Source organism: Anolis carolinensis, chromosome 2 (genome assembly GCF_035594765.1).
Source record: "Anolis carolinensis isolate JA03-04 chromosome 2, rAnoCar3.1.pri, whole genome shotgun sequence".
NCBI lineage: Eukaryota > Metazoa > Chordata > Lepidosauria > Squamata > Dactyloidae > Anolis > Anolis carolinensis.
This window is the reverse complement of record NC_085842.1, coordinates 304854365-304876529: the sequence shown is the minus strand read 5'-3', so window position 1 is coordinate 304876529 and position 22165 is coordinate 304854365. Positions and strand designations below refer to the sequence as shown.

At 39.8% G+C, this 22165-nt stretch overlaps 1 protein-coding gene across 1 annotated transcript in view; it reads right to left on the bottom strand.

The window, feature by feature from the left end:
* Window positions 1-10725: 10725 nt before the first annotated feature.
* The window catches only part of adamts12 (ADAM metallopeptidase with thrombospondin type 1 motif 12), a 195772-nt gene continuing 184332 nt past the window's right edge, over window positions 10726-22165 (bottom strand). The window contains exons 21-23 of the mRNA XM_062972507.1: window positions 18499-18672; window positions 16879-17095; window positions 10726-13455 (exon numbers count right to left, since the gene is read on the bottom strand). Coding sequence (XP_062828577.1) covers window positions 13289-13455; window positions 16879-17095; window positions 18499-18672 — 558 coding nt within the window. The 3' untranslated portion in view covers window positions 10726-13288. The remainder of the gene's footprint in view (window positions 13456-16878; window positions 17096-18498; window positions 18673-22165) is intronic.

Below are 22165 nucleotides of genomic sequence, written 5' to 3'. Positions count from 1 at the left end.
GCAGCCTACATTTTGTCTCAGATGTTATTCAGTTAAGATGGTGTTGAGGGATTTCAGTGCAGGCAGAGACCACTCTTCTTAGAAGCATAGGTCAATATAAGACAATATTAACTCTTACCACTGTAAAATAACTTTTCTTGAGATGTAGCTGTCCCTGTATTATTATATAAAGCTAATTTCTCCATTCTTAAAAACATAGATAGCCGTGTTGACCATGCACCAAAACAAATCCAAACTTCACAATATGCTTATCGGCCAACCAAAATGCACAAAACACACAATGTAAGCTTTCAAAGCTCTACTGGTTTGAATTTTGCTGCTTAACCAACACATCTCTCCTTGAATATGTTAAAGGTGTAGACCTCATTTTTCTTTTGCATCTGGTTACTTAAATCAATACCAATAATACAAGTCTTGAACTTTTACCAGTGCAAGGGAGAAGGCGAGGCGGCACCTGAAATAATAAGGTGCTAATCGCGATTCGAATAGAGTAATTGAATGGAGGGAGTTTCATAGTTACATATTAGTTGTTGATTCAACTGGTGCACTGTAAATGGGGATAGCAACTGAACTAAGGTCCAACTGATTGCTTAATGGATGGGTTTTAAGAAGTTGTATTGAGGCTGCCTTTTTGTTCCTCTGAAATATGGGAAATAAGTTGTTGAAATACAACTTTCCTATTAAATATATGGGGTTGCCATAAGTAGACAGGTAACTTGAAGGTAGATACATGCACATGCACACACATTAGGGCAGCACAGATTTTGCTGTAAGTGCACCTGACCTCCACTTTTGAAAGGGCAGAGAATCCATGTGAAAATGGAAAAACACACACATCCTGCAACAATCATATTTAACATGCTTGTTGGCGCTTTGAGTCCAGAGTAAACTGCTGCTTATGCTCAGCCCTACATGGGATTGCCTTAACCCAAACAGCACCTTCCCTTGTTCTTCTTTGGCTGTATGGCAGCACTGAGCAAAAGTGACCACGTAACATATGGTCACAATTGTGAGACTTTTGGCACATCTGTAGATTCCTTGCCCTACAGTCCACTTTGAGAGCCAAGAACAACATTGAGCAAACATTAGTTCAGCTGCTGATCGGGGTACAAGGAAGAGGATGTTTGCAGCCTCCTCCCTCTATTGACCAAGGCTGGAACAATCAGAAGCAGGGCCCCAATCATTGACTCTTGGGTGAACTTGGGGTCCTTCCACACAGCCATATAACCCAGAGTATCAAGGCAGTTAATCCACAATATCCGCTTTGAACTGGATTATCTGAGTCCATACTGCTATATAATCCAGTTCAATGTGAATTTTATATAGATGTGGAAGGGACCTTACTTGCTGGTGGGAAGGGATTGGAAATATCATCCGCCTTCTATCCCAATTGGCAGCTAAACTGATCTCCTTTGCTTAATGTGGCTGCTGGCTGTTAAGTTGCCACAATTATCACTTAGTTACCCATTCACAACACAACCAATATAGGATACCAGGATATAAAAGACATATTTCGCTTTTAATTACTCTGATTTTATCTGCTTGGATTTAAATGTATTGTCCATTATATTATTTTGTGTATCGTTGAAATGTTTTAAGTTTTGTCAGATATGTTGTGTCATTGTTAGGGCTTGTCCCTGTTGTGAGCCACCCCGAGTCCCTTCAGGGAGATGAGGCGGGATATAAAAATAAAGTCTATTTATTTATTTATTTATTTATTTACAGTATTTATATTCCGCCCTTCTCACCCCAAAGGGGACTCAGAGCGGATCATATTACACACATATAAGGCAAACATTCAATGCTATAACATAGAACAGAGACAGAGACAGACGCAGGCACCAGGCTGGCCTCAAACTCATGATCTCTTGGTCAGAGTGATTTGTTGCAGCTGGCTGCTAACCAGCCGCCTCCTCCTCCTCCTCCTTCTTCTTCTTATATTTTACAATGGTTTAAAACATAAACTTATTATGTATTTATCTTTTCTTTAATATATTATCTATTGAGCGAATGCAAAGGAACTCTTTTGCGTTTTAGTTCTTAACTTTTTTAGTTTAGTTCTGGGGGGGGGGGGATCAAGAAGGGTTTCCTAATCATTGGTACTGAATCAATGGAACTCTGCATCCCAGCCTGACTTTGGGGGTGCTCAAGCCCTTGCATCCTTCCCATTTTAGGGACCATACATGCACCTGCAATTCTCTTCTCTCACCAGCAGATTTATAGCCAGATGTAGCCCAGGTGCATTTTGCAGTTGAACAGGGCTTCAGTTCACATGTCATTTGCCCCCATAGATAAATGTTACCATGGTCACTCTGGGATGCCTGCTTTAAGTTTATGGCTTTTTCAAACAGACAAGCCATGTGCTGGCCAAATGGATGTGCCCTAACCTTGCACATTACAATGGGGAGAAAGAATGAGCAATCCTCAGTGGGAAAACAAGGCTGAATAATAATCAACATCTCCAACAGCTGCAGCTTAACAAAGTGCCTCCTCAAAATCTGCAGAGAGAAACACAAATTGTTCCTTTCTTTAATTCAGCCTCCTGAACAAGTTTACACAAGGCCAACACAGCATCATCAAGATACCCTATTGATTTTCTGCACTCTGAAATAATACAAATCCCATGCACTGTTTGTTTCCTGCATTAGTTTAGAAAGGTATAGTGTCTGGTGATTGTATTTATAAAGAGTCAAACCTCACCAGCTGTTTTTCATAAAAGGTCAAACTTCATGGGCTGTTTCTTACCACAAATCCACCACTGTCCAGGAAGTGCTTTAAAAAGTTTATTATAGAAAGGCACCAACATTTCTGTCTTGATTGTAGTTTATGAAACATTCTGATGGACACAATTTACGGACGCTGAATTCCAACACTTGAAGAAAACCTTTGTTTCTTTCTTTTCCTACAACTCCAGAATATCTCAGCCATGGGGGTGCCATGCTAACTGGGAGGTCCTGGGAGCCGGAGTTAACAAAACAAAACTTTCCCAAGCTCTGCTGAATTCTTGCAGCAGACAAAGTTCAAAAGGGGCACGAACCAGTTTCATAGCTATTATTACTTACCAATTCCTTCATTTGCACTATGGGAAGAAAAAAAATGATATGGTGGAGGAGCAGTAATTGCCTTATCAAAGCTGCGGCTGAGATGTTCAGATCTCAGAGAGGTTAGAGGAGGGCACAGTAGTTGTGGAAAAGGAAGCCCATGAAGTTTGACCTTTTATGAAAAACAGCTGGTGAGGTTTGACTCTTTATAAATACAATCACCAGACACTATACCTTTCTAAACTAATGCAGAAATCAAGAGTCTTAGAGAAGATCAGATGTGAGATGTTTGTGGAGGATAGACATCCCTGCTCTCAGAGAATTAGATATTAGGCAGGACTTGTTTTCACCTTAACAAGTTTTATTTGTATGTGCACAGCAAGAATTGTTGTTAATAAGAGACAAAGAAGTCTTTCTGAGCTGTTCTGTTCAAACAACAAACAAATGGATGAGGTCCTGCCTTAATGACAGTGTGCCACTGTTGCAAGTACCTCTGCTGATTGAAACCTACTTCTTACGCCAGGCAATGCTTCAACCAAAGGGTTCCCAAAGTACGATAAATTCAGGCCTTGGGACAGTTGTGGGGCATGCTGAGAACAGGAGGGTCCTTGGGTTCTGCTGCAGGTGCTTGCGACAATGTATATCCCATAAGCAGGACACTATTGTCATTGTCACTTCCCAACACACTGATCAGAAAGGATCAGAAACCCTTCATTGGAGCACTGTCTAGATTAAGAGGTAGGTCACATTTCATCATTGCTAAACATAAACACTAATTATCAAGTGTTATGAGATAGTACGTTTGGCTTGAACTTGTAAATATTGACAATGATGTATGTTTGTTTTCTATCCTGCATTTTTCCCAAGATCGAGACTCATACACTCTGTGAAGATATTGAAAAAAAACAATGTCCCAATACCACACAGTGTCCTTAAGGGCTAATACATTTATTATAGAATCAGCTTTTGTGAGCAATGATTCACTCGCATGAAGTCTTATCTAGCATTTCAAGTAACTATATTGTGCATGTCTTGGGAGTGGTGAGATTAGATAGTAAGATGTAAGGGAAATTAAATGCAGAATGTATTGGTGCTAATTACATCATTATCACAAAACCTTTGCTGGTAACACATATCTAGGCTCATTTTATTTGTTCCAAGATAAAGGGAAGTTCTTCCTAAGTGCTAAAATACACTTTCCTTCCTGTTTCACCATTCAACAATAGAGAATTGAATTTTATACTCAAACAAGACACTTTCGCCCCTTTTTTGTTTTGTAGAGCTGATCTTCAACAAGTGACACGTTTATGGGACATGATTTATGCACTTACATACTTTTGTATTTAGCATGAGTTGTTTTGTGACTGGTCATTGGTAAGGAAACAAGCACTTCACCCGCAATTCTGATTGCTGAAGTATTTTTGAAAAAAATCCCACCGTGGAAGGAAAAACTGATTAATCATAGAGAATATGCTTTCCTCATCATAACATCTATTTCAATCTATCATTAGGATGGCAAAGAAGCTAATCAGAATCAGAAAAATCCTAAGGCGAGCAGTAGATCAAAAAGCAGGCACTCATTTTCCTCATCCTTTTCCCTGAAAGTTACTTTTTGTTCAGTTCTTTTTTAGATATGACATTTTGCTTATAGTGCCCCTTTGCATTTGGTATTCTCTCTTTCAAAGTCAAGTTCTTTTCCAGTTCTCTCATTTTTTTATGTAGGTTTTTCCCCATGTTATACATGGAAAACACAAAGAGAATGGAACTTTGCCTTTTAATTTGTGTTTGCTCCCAACATTTTCACATTGAGTTGTGAATTCGGATGCTCAGTCTCCCTCAGACTCTTTACAAATCCCAGATTATTTTTTTTGGAAGATTCTATGCCTTCCTAATTAGAATTTTCCTTGTTTTTTTGTTTTTGTTTTTGTTTTTGTTTATTTTACACAGAGCTAGCTTTTTCCTGGGCTGGATCTTTGGTTTGTGGGCAGTGCTGAATCATCTTGATTTCTTTTCCTTTCCTCTTTTTCAAATAATATCAATTATTCGACAAGATCCTGGATACAAAATCTTGGTATGACTGTGGAACTGCACTACAACTCCATTCATTTTACTGAAAACCACCCTTCATCAGCAAAAGTGTCCCTCTAATAACCTGTGGAAAACTGGACAGTGTAGACACATCTTAGCCAGACATATAACAATGCTATCATCCTTCAAGAGCTTCAGTGCTCTTTTTGGAAGAAAGGGAAATGAAATGAAATGCACAGATATAGGTTGGGTGACACCTCGCTTGACATCAATTCATGTGAAGGGGAACTAGGAGTCTTAGTACACCACAAGTTGAATGTGAGTCAGTAACGTGATGCAGCAGCTAAAAAGCCAATGTGATTATATGCTATATCAATAAGTGTTTAGTGTCAAGATCAAGGGAAGGCATAGTCCCACTCTGTTCTGTTTTGGTCAGACGTCACCTGCAATACTGTGACCAGTTCTGGGCACCATAATTGAAGAAGCTGGATGTGTCTAGAGAAGCGTGACCAAAATGGTAAAAAGTCCAAAAGCCAGGCCCTATAAGGAACAGCTTAAGGAGCTGGGTATTTTGGAGAAAAGAAGGTTAAGACGTGACATGATAACCATACTAAAATTGTTAGGTTTTACAATGTACTGAATCATGCACTGCTAATGGGCTTCTATTGGGAATGCTGATTGATTGTATATGAGGAATCATTTGGGGAATGTGTTTGGGCCTACTCCAGGTGATTGTCAATGATGCAATCCTGAGTTTGGGTTGGGTCAATTAGTTGGTAACCAATCAAGGATTACTATGTGTAAATGTATAAGGAACCATGTTCAGTGTATTTTCCCTCTCCCTTTCCTTTTGATGTTGTGAAGTCTATATGCAATTAAACCTGTCTACTAGGACAAGATACTGTGAACTGTAGTGAGTCTGTAATATCATCTAGACTAGGGGAAAGACAGTAGTAAAAACTGACAATGGTCGGGCATGTGCTCAAGTGTCTACTATGGAAGCAGACTGGAAGGCTAAAAGTGCTGAGCAGGTGTAAGCTACTGGAAGGTGCTGAGACTCTGCAAGTATAAAGTTAAGTCTTATCAAAAATATTTGAAACAATGTCATATTGAAGATAGAGCCAACTTGTTTTATGATGCTCCAGAAACTAGAACAGGGAGGAAAGTTATGATAATAGGAAAAAAAAGAGATTCCACCTAAACATTAGAAATAATTTCCTAACAATAAGAGCTGTTCATCAGTGGAATATCTTACCTTACAGTCAAGTGGATTCTCCTTCTCTGGAGATTTTTGAAAAGCAGCTGGATGGCCATCTGTCAGGAGTGCTTTGATTGTGTGTTCCTTCATGGCAGGGGGTTGGACTAGATGGCCCTTGGGGGTCTCTCCAGATTCTATGATTCTATGGCAAAGATGCTAATGAGCAGACTTCCTTGTTACATTGAAGGTGTTGCATTTTTCCCATCCTCTCTCCATGTATATCTAGTGCTTTTAACAGCTAGTTTTGACAGCCCAAGCCACAAGTGCAAATTTTGCTGCGACTCTAATTCTCCTTTCAAAAGCCAGCAAAGGGCAAAAAGAGATATTTCTCTTTGTTAATGTGACAGGGCCATAAGACAAGAGGTGCCATTTCAATGGTTCCTGGGGCATACGCAATGTGGAGCATGAAAAGAAGTAATTTTCTGTAATTTTGTGTCCTTCTATTGGGTTTTTTCCTTTTGCCACCGCTTCACTTTTCAGTGACACAGCTGTGCTCTGCCGATACATTAATGAAGTAGATGTCTTCCTAGGCATTACTTCCTTAACAGAAAATTTGATACCAGAAGCAGAAGTAGCATAGAAAGAAAATTGATAAGTGCCTAGACAACAAAGGAAATGAGCTTTCCAACATGTTTTAACAAACGTTCGATCCAATACTAACAGCATGCAGTTGAGAAATGAAACAACCAGGTCAGATATGTTTTCAGAAGAACATGCAGAAAATTCCAGAGAACACTTGAAGGCTTCTTTCAAAATGCACCCAGGAATGACTTCTTCTTTCACCAATTTCTATCTTCTTGTAATTTCCATTTTAGGGGGCAAAGTGATAGATATTTGCTTTTTAAAAAAAACACATTGCAGGTTGCTAGTAAGGCAGGTGTATCTACTTTCCCTTTTCTGTCTGTTTTGCTATTCATGCCTGGGATTCTAGAGACTGACGATGTTTATCTTGTCCATTGTAAGCTTGCACATCCAGCTACAAAAAAATCACTGAGTAGAAGCCCTTTCTTCTCTATCTTGAGCTTTACCTTATTATTTGTTGCAACCATACTGTTGTGACTCAACATCAATAATCTGTGTTTCTACGGCCCTCCTATGCCATCTTCCCAATGCTGTATTTACTAAGAAAAAACCCTCCATCTAGAGCAGTGGTTCTCAACCTGTGGGTCCCCAGATGTTTTGGCCTTCAACTCCCAGAAATCCTAACAACTGGTAAACTTGCTGGGATTTCTGGGAGTTGTAGGCCTAAACACCTGGGGACCCACACATTGAGAACCACTGATCTAGAGAAAGGACCAACAGGAAACTGAAGTGGGAGGCAAGCTTGGTACTAATAAAAAGACTTTGTAAAGAGGAGCTTCTTTGTCAAATGATTTGTTAACAGAGGTCTGCCTGTATCATGGATCTTTCAAGGGGAACCATCCTTTTGTTAGCCACTGGGTAAGCTTTAAATAGATATAACCAGTGGTTATTAGTCAAGGTGGCTGGTATTACCTTCACTTCTATTCATGGCTCTTCAGAGTAACTGTTAGTGAACATGAATGGAAAAGGGTAATGCACTTAGGTCTTGCTCATGGTTTTCATAAATAGTGGTTGTTGAATGCCATGGAAACTAATAGGTTCTTTGGTCTGATCCAACAAGACTCTTTTTACCTTAATTGTCACATTGCTTCACATCCTTTGCATAGCTTTTGACACATCAGAAACACTAACTTTCAACAATGGGGAAATATATTTATTACACTGCAGTTAGATGGGAATCTTTTTTTCCCATGGGCATGAACTACCCTGTCCTTCTGGTTAAGATCAGAAAATGGGTTTTCATGATTAGCTGACCTCTGGCTCATAACAAAGTAAATTCTATTCTTTGTGGAGGAAGACTTTGCAGGGAACTGATTGGCTCCTCTACCACTTGGATCAGAGTTCAAATGATTTTTTTTAAAGAGGGAGGGAAGGAAAGGGACTCTTTAAAAAACAAAGCAGTTCATCAGTCTCACAAGATTACCTGCAAGAGAATGAAAACAAATGGGACTTTTTCCTGGATGTGACATCAATTTTTCACTCCAGAGTCAAATGCAAGGTTGAGGGAGATGTTCGTCTTTCAAGAAAGAATAGTCCCCTTCCCCCTTGACTTTTATCTTGTTTTTCACCTAAACATGGATTCAAGGCAGATCCCAAAAAGATGAGACTGAAATTTAAAATCACAGCTTCTTGAACTTAAGCATTTGCAACAAATTCTTATTCCTGGATGTCCTATATTCAATAGTGTTGAGAATATGTAGGGATCACAATACTGACTTATCAGGCAGCAGCTGCTGTGAGTGATAGGGTTCTCTTCATCTGTGAATCAGGATGGAAAATTTCCACCCACCCTCTTCCTACCAGTAATCTCAAATGCAAGGAGGTATTGGGATAGGAATTCTGCTGCTAATTTTCACCAAATACCTGTGTGGCTCCAATCAGGAGATGTTCCCATACAACTAAGGTAACCTAAGTAGCATATATAGAATTCCGGTCAATGAACCTGTATTTAAAATTTGGGAAAGGTACAATGCTCTTCGATTATATCTTTGTCCTACTTACCAGTTCCCTCAGTTTTAACCAAATCACATGTTTTTCCACATCTGTCTACAAAGAGGATAACATATCATTTTCATGAGTCAATGCCATGGTAATGTAGTGGTTAAAAGTAGCTCATGGCTTGAATTTTCCCTCTGTCACAAACCCACTCAGAGGCCTCAGGCATAAAGAAACTAGGAAAGTAAAAATAATTAAGACTAGCATCAGGCTTGTGCCTTTTGTTTAAGAGTGTCCATTATATTGGCCATGGCAGACTTTAAGATTGGCTTTTCACATTTGTGGGTGGACTTTTGCAGATCTGATTAATTGATATGGTTGGTCTAGGAATCTCTAGATTTGTCAGTGCAACTCTACAGTCTGCTTCTGGACTGGATGGCCCATGAGGTCTCTTCCAACTCTATGATTCTGGAGGATCTAGAGCAGTGGTTCTCAACCTGTGGGTACCCAGATGTTTTGGCCTACAACTCCCAGAAATCCCAGCCAGTTTACCAGCTGTTAGGATTTCTGGGAGTTGAAGGCCAAAACATCCGGGGACCCACAGGTTGAGAACCACGGATCAAGAGATTCCTATAAATGTATCCCCCCGCCAGGGCCGGTCCAAAAATGAGGCGAATTAAGCGGTCGCTTCGGGCACAAAACATATGGGGGCACAGTCGAGACTGCTTTTTCTGTCAATTTCTTGTAAAACATGATGTTTTTGTGCTTAATTTGTAAAATCTTAATGTAATTTGATGTTTAATAGGCTTTTCCTTAATCCCTCCTTATTATCCAACATTTTCGCTTATCCAACGCTTTTATTTTTCAGTGATTGGTTGGGGGGGGGGCAAAATTCTGTTTGCCTACACTTGAAAAATACCTAGGGCTGGCTCTGCCCCCCCCCCCCCCCCAAAACACCATTTTTTAAATTTGTGGCTTTTACATGGGTCTTGCCCCCCTAACCACAGCAATTGTGGAGGGCCAACTTTCTTGTTTTGTATTTGTTATAATAATAATTAATCCAAAATACTTGAACATTTGACACTGTAACACAAATATTCAACAGTATTCTACATCGACTACTCAGTTTTGTATGCAAGACTAAGTAAGAGCTCCTGGTCCAACCCTTCAAAACCTGCCTTAACAGCCAGCAGCGGGATTGGGCATAGGAGGTCTGCTCAGATGCCAATTGGCCCCAAGGAGGAGCATGTTTCCAACCACTTCCTGCCAGTGATCTGTGGTGCAGCAAGGAATCACAAGGGTCCTGTTCTGATTGTCACAAATTTACTTGCTGGAGGAAGCTGGAAACAGCATCTTCTTTGCTCCTGGATCAGTCTGATTCAGCTTCTGACGGTTAAAGTAGGCTTTTTTAATGTGTGGGGAGCTTTTATATAGACTTAGGGCCCTTCCACACAGCCATATGACCCAGAATATCAAGGCAGATAATCCACAATATATGCTTTGAACTGGGTTATCTGAGTCCACACTGCCATATAACTCAGTTCAAATCAAATAGTGTGGGATTTTATACAGCTTAATGTGGGATTGTATACAGTGGAAGGGGCCTTACTGAATATGGAACAGTTATAGGTCCATAATGCTAGGGTATGAATCTGCAACTGCAATACTAAATGCCAGCCATTATGTATAATTAGGTACATCTGTACATCATCTCGGATCGCTGTGAGCAATTGAGCCTGTTCATCTGCTTGGATGTGGAAGCAGCAACCCACTCTCACACTGTGGCATTTTAAGTGACCATCCGGCTGGTGCTTGTTCATGCCCATCAGATCTCAGTCGTACACTAAAGCTTCCTTTCATGCAGAAATCCAATTACAGCTCTTTCCAACATCAAAGAAGCAGATACACTTTTTATTCTCATGAGGGACTATACAAAAAAAATCTGTTATTTTACAAATTGAAGCAATTTAGGAGAAACTCATTCCATCCCATTTGAAAAAAAGGAATACACTGGGCATTGCACAGCAACACCAAGCTAAAGTATAATTTCGGAGCAGATATAAACACATCCACACAATGTCCAGAATGTTCAGGTGCCATGCAGGTTTTAGCACCATGGTATTAACAGCACCATATTCAGCACCAAAAAAGAAAACAAAAATGCTCTGTTCACTTAGAGGTATATGTCAAATTGTTCAAGAAAATGAGCACTGGAAACTCTCAAGACATGTAACAACTTTCCAATGACTTTTAGCAAATGCAAGGACCATTTGAGACTTCAGTTTACCAACTTTTCTTTGAGAAAAATCTCTACACAGGGAGTCATTGTCTTCATCATCATAACTGTCGCACCATCATAATCATCTGGTCTTTCTTCCAAAATTCAGGTTTGGGAAATTCCAGGATTAGTAAGAAATAATTCAGAGGTGAATGGTGAGGAAGTCTATAATGATAACTTTTAAAAGATTTTTTGGATCACAGTAAGTGAGGTGATGGAGATCTGTGATATCCTTGTCTTCGGTGAATGTTGGAATATTAACCACACTAACCACTCGTCAAGCTTGTTGGGACTCATAAGACTTAGATAAAACATGGTTCCCCACAACTGGGTTAACCTTTCTCATTGTCATCAAAAACTCAATATTCCTTTCAACTGCTTTTGATAACATCTACAAGGAAAGGATATCTGAACACAGTCCTATGTCTCATCCAGTTTGGCCCTCACTGTAATGCAAAGCTGCGATGTAGATAAGCTTGTGATATAATGTGGGCCAAACTGGATGAGACATGTGGAAAGAAGTTATAACTGAGTAATCACATGGCTTGCCTACCTGAAGACCCAAGTACAATGTTAGTTAAGGTGAACTAGGTAACATGGTGATAATAGTCTGTTGTCTATTCCCTTGGACTGTTGCTGTTGAGGATGGATGCAAAGTGAAAAATGGGGTACAATTTGAAATGTATATTACTTTAGTATGAATATGTTGAATGGTTCAACATAAGAAGAAAAAGTTATCTGGGTAATGATATGTTATAGGCGCTTATCAGTTGCTGCCTTTGGATCAGACCACTTTCCAGCATTAGTATGAGGTCTAAAATATAATTTAGTTGAATAAAAGATTCCCTGTTGAAAATTATCACAGCCCTATTATCGAAAGTCGAAAAATTCAAAATATTGATCCAAATAGTCTAATTCAGATAAGGAGGGAATGCAGATAAGGACTAAGAGGAAATCTGCAACATGAGTGTGGCTATGGATGGAGAAGAATCCCTTCTTGATTTCTTGAAAATGTCTGGTTTAAAAAACATAGCCATGTTAATCTGGAATATCAATTTGAGAAGGGATCTTGTTAACAAAATTGGTAGCATCAGCTTTGCTACCAACTTTGTTACAAGGCAGGCTGTGTGTGAATAGCCATAGAAATGCAAATTGTGGGTACGGTGATGAGGTGACAAGTTCAGTATTAACAGTGGTTGCTGGGGGACCAAGATGGAAGAAGATATTGTCTAACAGCAAGAGGAGTAGATAACCACAGGAATGATGGAGGGAGAAATTGTAATGGAGTGCAATGCTGGCTGGAAAGGAGATATGACCAACTGGCCAAGGAGGCCCTCATGTTTCTGGAATGTTACCAAGTGTAATAATTTTAATGTATAGTGCCATGAAACTATTGTCTCTGTTTTGTTTGACTTTGTATTCATTTAAAAAAAATTCTGCATTAGATTTTAGTATCCCTGAAACAGCTGGTTTATTTCTATTGCTTTAAGAAGAAGTGTATTTATTGAGTGACTGTATCACCGTTTTGTGGATTTTGGAATCTGTTGTTTTTTAGGCACAGTTATCTTCACTGTTTTCCTTTGAAATGTTCTAAGCTTCTTTGGACACAATCTTACAAGTATAGTAGCATACAAATAAATAGATGGGAACGAAGATGACGATGACAATGATAACATATTTGTAGAAAACTGATCATTTCATTGAGCATGTGCTTTTCCATCCCTATTTGGCAACATAATCAAATTGTCTTGGATGAACATGTTGCTACAGATCAAGGGATTTGAACAACTGACTCTTGTCGTTCTCACCATATGTCGTTCTTGCTTGCAGGATCAGGATGAAGGTGTTAATGTCACTTCTACAGCAACATGCTAAAGGTGAACACAACATGATAAAATTGATTCACAAAGGTAGCACCATAGCCATTTTTTAAGGAGGAGGAAGGCAAGAGAACAGATAAATAGATATAGTGACAATGGAAATATATATATACTATAGAACATATTTAAAAAGCAAGTCCACAGTTTCAAATGTTTGCTAAGACTAACCCTGAATTTGGAGTGGTTTAAAGTTCCACAGGAAATAGCAGGAAAGGCAGTGGTGCTCGATAACATTCACATTCCTTAGCTTTGAATTCTGAGATGGTGCTCCACATTGTCAGGCATTTCATGGATTCAGGCTTGGTGGATTCTGGGGCTCCGTTTTGCCAACAGCCCAGGGCCTCTTGCAGGTGGAGCAGCACTGTTTCCGCACCGAGGGCACGGAGCATTTGCCGATGTCCTTCACTTTCTTGCAGAAATTTGTTGATAGCCTGTCCTTGCTGCAAGGCGAATCTTAGGGAAACATGAACATAATAAAAGTTAATCATATTTGCTGTGGACAGAAGTAGGATAAGATAGTAAGGTGTCAGAGAGACAGAAGGAAAGAAATGAAGTGACCCAGCTTTAATCACTGGACCATTGTCAGAACAGGTTTGTATTCCATGGCATAACAAAAGCAAAGAGAAAAAACATGAGCAGACAGGAGTGAGCCTGCTCAGCATACTGAATATCTTTTATATAGAGATGAAAGGATTCATTTATTTACAGAGCCACTGGAGCTGGTAGGGACTTTGGAGGTTCATCTAATCTAGCCCTCTGTTCAGTGATGAAATTACACAACTGCAATAAGGGTGGAAATCCATTGCTTTCCCAGTGCTCCCAAGAGTGTTCCCAAATACACTCTTTTTCTTTGGAGGATTTAAACAGAGACTGTATGACCAGTTGTCTGGAGTGCTCTGACTGTGTGTTTCTACATAGTAGGGGGTTGGACTGGATGACCCTTGTAGTCTTTTCCAAATCTACAATTTTGTCATTCTAACTTAACAGAGTGCAGTGGGTCCTTGATTTCCACCACGGTTTAGTTCTAGCACTCATGTAAATGGTTGAATCTGTGAATGCCTGACACTTGGATATGGAGGGCAGACTGTATGAGCTTTTGGGTTGCGTTGGTGTGGAGAATATGGAAAGGAATCTTGACAATCACCAATACATATCTAAAGGGTCATCGTAAATACTTTAAGAGGCTAGAACTAAACACACCAAGTGAAAGTGACACAGGCATAGAACTCAGTTAAACTTAGAATAAACTTCTTCATAGTAAGTGCTCTTCATCAATGGAAGTAGCACTCAGAAGGTAAATAAATGGGTTCTCCTTCTGTGGAGATATTTAAGCAGAGGTTGAACGGCCCTCTGTTTTGGATGCTGTAGTTCAAGGAGATAGCAGCCTGTAGTACATGACAGCAACAAATCCCATCTCCCCAACAGTACCCATAGTGCCTAGGGATGATAGGATTTCAGCGCACTGCTGTAGTGTATTGTGCATGGGGCTGGAAACTTCAATACACCCAGAACAATCTGCAGCAGCAGAGACTGCAAATGGGAAAGCTAGGCAGAATCATAGCACAGAGTTTCCGAAATACAGTAGAGTCTCACTTATCCAACCTTCGCTTATCCAATGTTCTGGATTATCCAATGCAGTCTGCCTCCCACCCGGATCCACAGCTGTTTCTCTAGGTAGCAAGGACTGAACTTTTTACGGATTTAATTTTCGACCATGTTGTTCCTGTAAGTTCATTTTATGCAATTCTATCTGTATTTGTAGTCAATTTGTTAGTAGCCAATGTTTTTGTAGTCAATGTTTTCAATACACTGCGATGTTTTGTTGCTAAATTCATAAATACAGTAATTACTACATAACATTATCATGTATTGAACTGCTTTTTCTGTTGATTTGTTGTAAAACATGATGTTTGGGTGCTTAATTTGTAAAATCATAACATAATTTGATGTTTAACAGGCTTTTCCTTAATCTCTCCTTATTATCCAACATTTTCGCTTATCCAACATTTTGCCGGTCCGTTTATGTTGAATAAGTAGCTGCATTGGTTACCCTTTTAATCCCAAGTACAGTACAAGATGCTAGTCCTGATTTTTGGAACCCTAACTGGCTAAAGACCCAAATAGTACCTCTTTTTATCTCACCTTGCCCATAAGGCTGTTTTTAAAGGATTTTTCTGGAGTCAGAGTCGGAGAAGAAGTATATTTACAAATTTTCATCGCATAATACTGTATAGGTGTAATAGTTGCCTCCACATTTTTGGGTCCCCAAATGGTTTGCCCCCTTTTCTCATGTAATCATTACAGGTAGTTTTGAACAAAGCACAAACCCCAAGCCCTCCCCCCTCTTCATCGCAGGGCTAAGACAGGTGTTTAAATTTTTTTTTTTAAAAAAACCCAAACAAACAGAAACTGGCAAACACAAGGCACCAGTTTTATTTCACTGCATAATAGTTTTCCAACAAAGAAAGGATAAAAAGTGTTCCCAAATCTGCCCTCCTCTTGCACATTAAGTCGACTGACAGGTGAGCGTATATGAATATAAATTCTGCAAACAGCTGATATCTACTCTCAGCTGCATTTGTACAATTATTGTCTGAAATTCCTTACTTAGAAAGCTATGGACACACAGAACTTAGGCTTTGTTTTTGTTTTGCTAGTATAATCATGCTCATATTGTTCTAGACTCTTATTATCCAGACTCAGGAGTCTCTTCCAATTTATAGAGGAAAGTTTAATCAATTTTTGCAGCTGTCAATGTGGACATCACCCTCCTGGAGATGTAATTATCTGACAGATTTGTAATGATGTGAAGACTGATGTCACTGCCACTTTACCGTGATTTGCAGGCATTTCAATTTCAGATCAGGTTTAATCTTATCTGAATACTGGTTGGTTTCCTGTGGCTACAAAATGCTAGCAGCTGCATTTTTTCCAGGGTTGTGCAGCAGAAGTAAAGAAGGCAGATAACATTTCTTGGCTTCAAGCAGGCTATTTTTCCTATGCCTGAACTGGCAGTATTTTCCCTCTTGCTGCTATCACCTTTGCTGGCATTGTGCAACAACAGGATTTGATTATCTCAGTTTCAATAAATTTGTTTTGGGAAATGAAACTGATAACCCATTCATCTGTGTAGGGATGCATGAGGAATTCACTTTGTGAACTCATCTGAACTGACCTGGTTCATTGAGTCTATATATCAGATGAATCTTCACATGAAAATGTAGCAGACTTTCTGATTTTGTACCTCTTTGTATCTTGTGCTGCAGCCTTCAGCAAAAGATCACAGAAAATAGCATAGTGAAAAAGACACAGATTCAACTGGCAGGTCTAGCAGGTCTAGTAAACCCAACACATCAGCTGCTGAATAATAAGTCAGTCCTTATGTCAGGAATTGGAAATCCTTAAAATAGGAAAGTTAGGCAAAAAGTGGCTTGGGTACAGAGAAGTCTAATGCAAAGTCATAGGCTAAGGGTTCTTGTCCCCAAGGTCCCTCAATAGTGCATTAGGACATCTTCACAATTCATGGGCTCCTCTGGATTATTTTGTCCCCCCCCCCAAAAAAAAACAACAAAAAAACAAAACAACCCACTACAACAACAGAGAGTGAACATGAAGTGATTTCTGCTCACTTCCTGAATCTGAAAAAGTCCTCTTCTGGGTCTCTGTCTGTCAGTCTCTGTGGATGTGTGAAAAGTATGGTGAAAATGCCCCCCCCCCCCACACACACACTTTCAGAATGCTTTTAAGACTCAAAATGATTGTGAATTTTTTGAGGAGTTTGAAGAGACCCCAAGGACCATCCAGTCCAGTCCCTTGCCATGAAGAAACACACAATCAAAGCACTCCTGACAACTGGCCATATTTCCAATGAAGTACCTTGTTTTGTAGAATTCTCTTTGTTTCTGAAATGAGATTTCTCTGCTGTCCGGTTCAGTCCACTTGCACTTTCCATGCATTCCTGCAGGTTGCATTTCTGCACATCTGGGGGCTTGGCCTTGTGCTCACAAATGCTCTCATTGGTAGCTAGGTGTCCTTCCACATTGACGCACTGCACAGATCTTTGTTGTACCCCTCCACCACATGAAACAGGACACTGAAAGAGGGCATGAATAATCATGTACATGCAAAGTAATGGAAATAAGAACTCACTTACTTCATTTGTCCAAAAGAAAGATGCAGGACTCTGTGTGGCTTCTGAAAGCCACAAAAATGTAATCAAGGCAAATATTAACCTATTATTAAATGCATTGTATAAATCACTAAATTCTGGTCCTTAGACTGCCACTGAATGTTCTGCTACCTAGGTCAATCTTGGAGAAGTTTTGAATTAGAAAGCTGAGAAAAGTTACTTATTTAGATCTCAAGTCTGAAAGATCTTGCTTCCTGGGAAATTCTGGAGTCTTGGAATATGATCTGGATTATGTGATTTAAATTGATGTTATGTTTTTAATTGTTGGTTTAAAAGCTTATATTTATATATTGATGTATTTTATATGCGGCATTTAATTGTTGCCTTTGTAAGGCTGCCCTGATTCCCCCGTGGTAAGTAAGTAAGTAAATAAATAAATTCTGTCCAAAGTAATTTTTCCTAGCTGTAATATGGTCCACTTTTATGTCAGGTTGAACAGAGAAATACCGTATTTACTCCAATCGAATGCACCATCTAATGTAATCCATATCTCATTTTTCAAAACCCTGAAAAAAAAAGTATTTGCTGGTGAATATAATGCACAGTGGCAAAAAGTGCACTCTTTGTAATTTGGCCAAAAAAGGTGTGCATTACAGTGGCCACCTGCTTAGAATTCCTTCTTTAATAACAAACGTGTTAGAACATCAAAGCTTTCAGTAATTAAAGAAGAAAACCTTGGGATGCATCTATGCTGTAGAATGAGCCCATTTTAGCTGCTCTGGCTCAATGCTGTGGGGTCATGGGGGCTGTAGTTTGGGATCATGGGGGCTGCCAAAGAATGCTGATGCCTCACCAAACTACAAATCCCAGCACTGCATAGCATTGAGCCATGGCAATTAAATCAGAGATGACTTTCCTCAAATAGAAGCTCTAGGTGCTCCTCAAGTAGCTTCCCTTTTGTTTAAGTTCAGCAGTAAGATTACCATATGACACAAAAATAATGTGCACCCTAATTATGGAAATGTAATTTAGCCAAAAATGTGAGTATTGGGCTTGAGTAAATACATTAGTTACAATACCTGTGCACCATATTATGTAGTGATGAGGATTATCTAATCTTTATTATCCAGAGGGCCACAACTTGGCCACAGTTGCCTGCGAGCACTCATGGATCACTGTACACCTTTGACACATTTACATGCAAAAATGCTTTGCCACCCTCAAGAGGAACTGTAAAGTCCCAGTCAATAATGTGTTTGTGCTCTGCTTTGAAACTAAATACTCATAATGCCTTGAGAAGTCACAGTGGTACATATAATTTGTAATTAACTGCATGGTGTAATCGCTTGCCTTAGAGGACGGCGTACCTCATTCCAGGGCTCCACGTGCCACTTGAAGCAGGGCTCCTCATTACAGCTCATAGTTAGCTGTGGCTTGCGCTCTACTATCTGGCAATGGAACGGACGCAGGATTCTGTTGTCACGCACATCAAGGCAAAAAGCATCACGAGTCTTGAATCCACCTCCACAGTATGAAGAGCACTGCAGAAGAGAAGAGTAGGAAAGCTATAGCGTTAAATACCTCCTTTGAGAAATCTATGGTCAACACCGCAACAGATATAGCAGATAAAAAGTGTTGGACTTGAATCAAGAAAACTCCAGTCTAAAACTTGCTTGATTATGGAGGGCCAAGCAATGTCCTTGGAAAAGTCACCATCTTATAGGCTAATTATCAAAATAATTGCCATGTTAGTCTGGTTCAGTATGTCAAATAATCTTGTAGCACCTTTGAGACTGAGAGAAGGATGTTGGTAGCACAAGCTCCCATAGACTTAAATATGATTCATCAGATGCAACTAAAGGGCTGCTCCTTGCATCAAGAAGAATAAAAGTGCTATAACTGTAATGATCATTCAGTCTCCTGAAAAACGTCCCTCTATCCTTCTCATGCTGACCTCAACAACCTCCTATAGTTGCTAGCCAGCCAGCTGGTATGATTATTTATAACCTGTTTTATAGTTGGAGAGACTCTCAAAGTAGCTTGCACATCAATAGAAATAAGACCCTTTAGTTCCCTGCCCTTTAGTTTATAATATGAAAGACATAATGCAAAAGGAAAAGGGACATGGGGGAAAGAAACACAAGAAAGCTCAGGTACATAGGAGAGGGAGCCATGAAAATTGATAAAAGGATGGAATAAAACCTGAAAAATTGAATAAAATCCCTATAAACACTCTCAAAAGTCACGGTTCAAAAAACAACTGGGGGATGTAACTAGTTACACCAAAACTCTATAATTTGATGAAATTATATTCCTTCTGAAATGCAACTTTATTACACCTTGATTGCAAAAAAAAAGGTCATTATATATCTTTATGCTACTTAGTAAAGGTAAAGATTTTCCCTTGACATTAAGTCTAGTCATGTCCGACTCCGGGGGTTGGTGCTCATCTCCACTTTTAAGCTGAAGAGCCGGCGTTGTCTGTAGACATCTCCAAGGTCATGTGGCCAGCATGTCTGCATGGAGTGTCGTTACCTTCCCGCCAAAGTGGTACCTATTGATCTACTCACATCTGCATGTTTTCGAACTGCTAGGTTGGCAGAAGTTGGAGCTAACCGTGGGAGCTCACCCTCGCTCCCTGAACTTGAACCACCAACCTTTTGGTCAGCAAGTTCAGGAGCTCAGCGGTTTAATCTGCTGCGCCACTGGGAGCTCTAGTGCTACTTACACTTTGTCATTTCCAAGCTCTGAGGCTGGGCAGCAATGACCAGTGCTTTCTCACTTGCACTGGGTAGGTTTCTGACCAATGTGCCAATGAGGTGGATTCATAGGAGACCTAAGCCAGAATCCTTTTGCTGCAGTCTCCCAGTATTACTACACATAAGCACCAGAATTGGCAGTAAGCAAAACAAGGCCATTAATGCAATAGCTTTGAAGTCAGTGAGGCATTGGAAAAACAGTGATGACAGATACTGGATGGCAGAAGGTTAGTGGCATACATAAGCATAAGTGAACCTTATTTATTGTGTTGCATTTTTTGGTTGCTGCAAGATTGGCATTCTCCTGCTGCACTGAATAATGAAATCATGACATGTCTGGCTATAAGGATGTGTCATTTACCAAACCCCAGATTATTATAGAGCCACTGCAGCTACCCCATTGCCATCATCATTTCATGCCTAGGAGAAAGTTGGAAGCAAATCAATAAATTCCTGGCTGCACATCTTGATTCATCCCCAGTTTTTTTCCCTGACATGAAATGGCGGTGATGGTGGTGTAGCTGGAGTGTCTCTACAGTAAGTCTGGGGGTTGGTGAATTGTGAGCTCTAGCATAGTTATTATACAGAACTGTTATGCTAACCTGGACCATACAAGATTCCAGCCAGTGCCTACGGTCACTCATCACTGCTTAGTGACCCTGGAAAAAGTACAACTGTACAATATTTCCAAGTTGTGGATGTTTGAATCTACAGATGCTGAATCTGTAGATATGGAGAGCTAACTCTAATGGAAACCAGCCTCATATAAGCTCCAAGGAAGTATAAATTTCAGGCATATCAACACATGTGGACGCTGGACAAAGTTTTTCTTCAAGACTGTTTTGCAGAGAGCTTTGAAATAAGATGACTATGCTGTCTGGGGAACTGGGGGAGTTATAATCCAATAAGTATGATTCCCCAGGTGAATCTACCTTCTCTAAATTCTTCCACTGCTTTAAGATAATTCTCCCTAAATAGGATTGTGTTATTAACCCCAGACACTAATTTAGGTGGCTGCATGCAAATAATAATATCTGCCATGGCATAGTCCAATAGTAAGAGAAATATTTGGTAATGAGAAAAACAACAGCAGCCATTTAGCTAATCAAGAAAATGATTATTTGTAAGAACAGAGAGGCATAAAGAAAATGAGAATTTAAAAAATAGATTTTATGATGTTGGTTGCTGTAATAGAAAGACATTTGCGTTAGAATTAGATGCATAATTGGGTTTATAATCCCTAACATACCATGCATTTTGATTCAGTCTTCCTTTTCAGTTTCTTCCTTAGTATTCAAAATATCAAGTAATTTAAGAAAAAGGGTAGTGTTAGAGTAAAGAATATTAGGCTACTATTACAGATAAGCCAATAATCTTCAGAGATTTGGGGGAATGTATTCAACTTACACGAAGACATCTTTCTGTTTTAAAGGCATTTTGCAACATTGTGTCAATTTGCATTGTACTTATCCATATCTTTGTAGAAGTGGATTGTACTTATCCATGTCCCCATGGAAGTGGTTGGACATATTTATCCAACGCAGAACAGCTTCAATGTTGCAGAACCAGATTTAAATATGCAGAACAACTGTATATCAATGTTGTTGATCCCATCCATTTCACGTGGATGCACATCGTGAGTGCAGATGTGCATGCACATTCAACATTGGAAATAATTCATTACTAGGTATTGTGTATTTTTGTGAGAGTAAAGTTATACCAGGAGCCCCGGTGGCGAAGTGTGTTAAAGCACTGAGCTGCTGAACTTGCAGACCGGATGGTTCAAATCTCGGGTGCGGAATGAGCGCCCACTGTTGCTCCAGTTTCTGCCAAACCTAGCAGTTCGAAAACATGCCAATGTGAGTAGATCAATAGGTACCGCTCCGGAGGGAAGGTAACGGCGCTCCATGCAGTCATGCCGGCCACATGACCTTGGAGGTATTTACGGACAATGCCGGCTCCTCGGCTTAGAAATGGAAATGAGCACCAACCCCCAGAGTCAGACATGACTGGACTTAACGTCAGGGGAAAACCTTTACCTAAAGTTATACTCCACTAGCCTTCCACATTTGAGGTTTTTACTTTTGTGCATGTGATTACACAGGCCCCACCAAAAATCATTGGTGTCTTGTTTTTTAGGCTTGTTCCTGAGGTTATTTGAGGTGCTGATTCAGAAAACTGCATTGGATAGACTACACCAGTTCTAGTTTCTTCCATATGGTTATCTTGATACTTAATGGATGAACAGATAGGGACTGGTATATGGCACATTTTC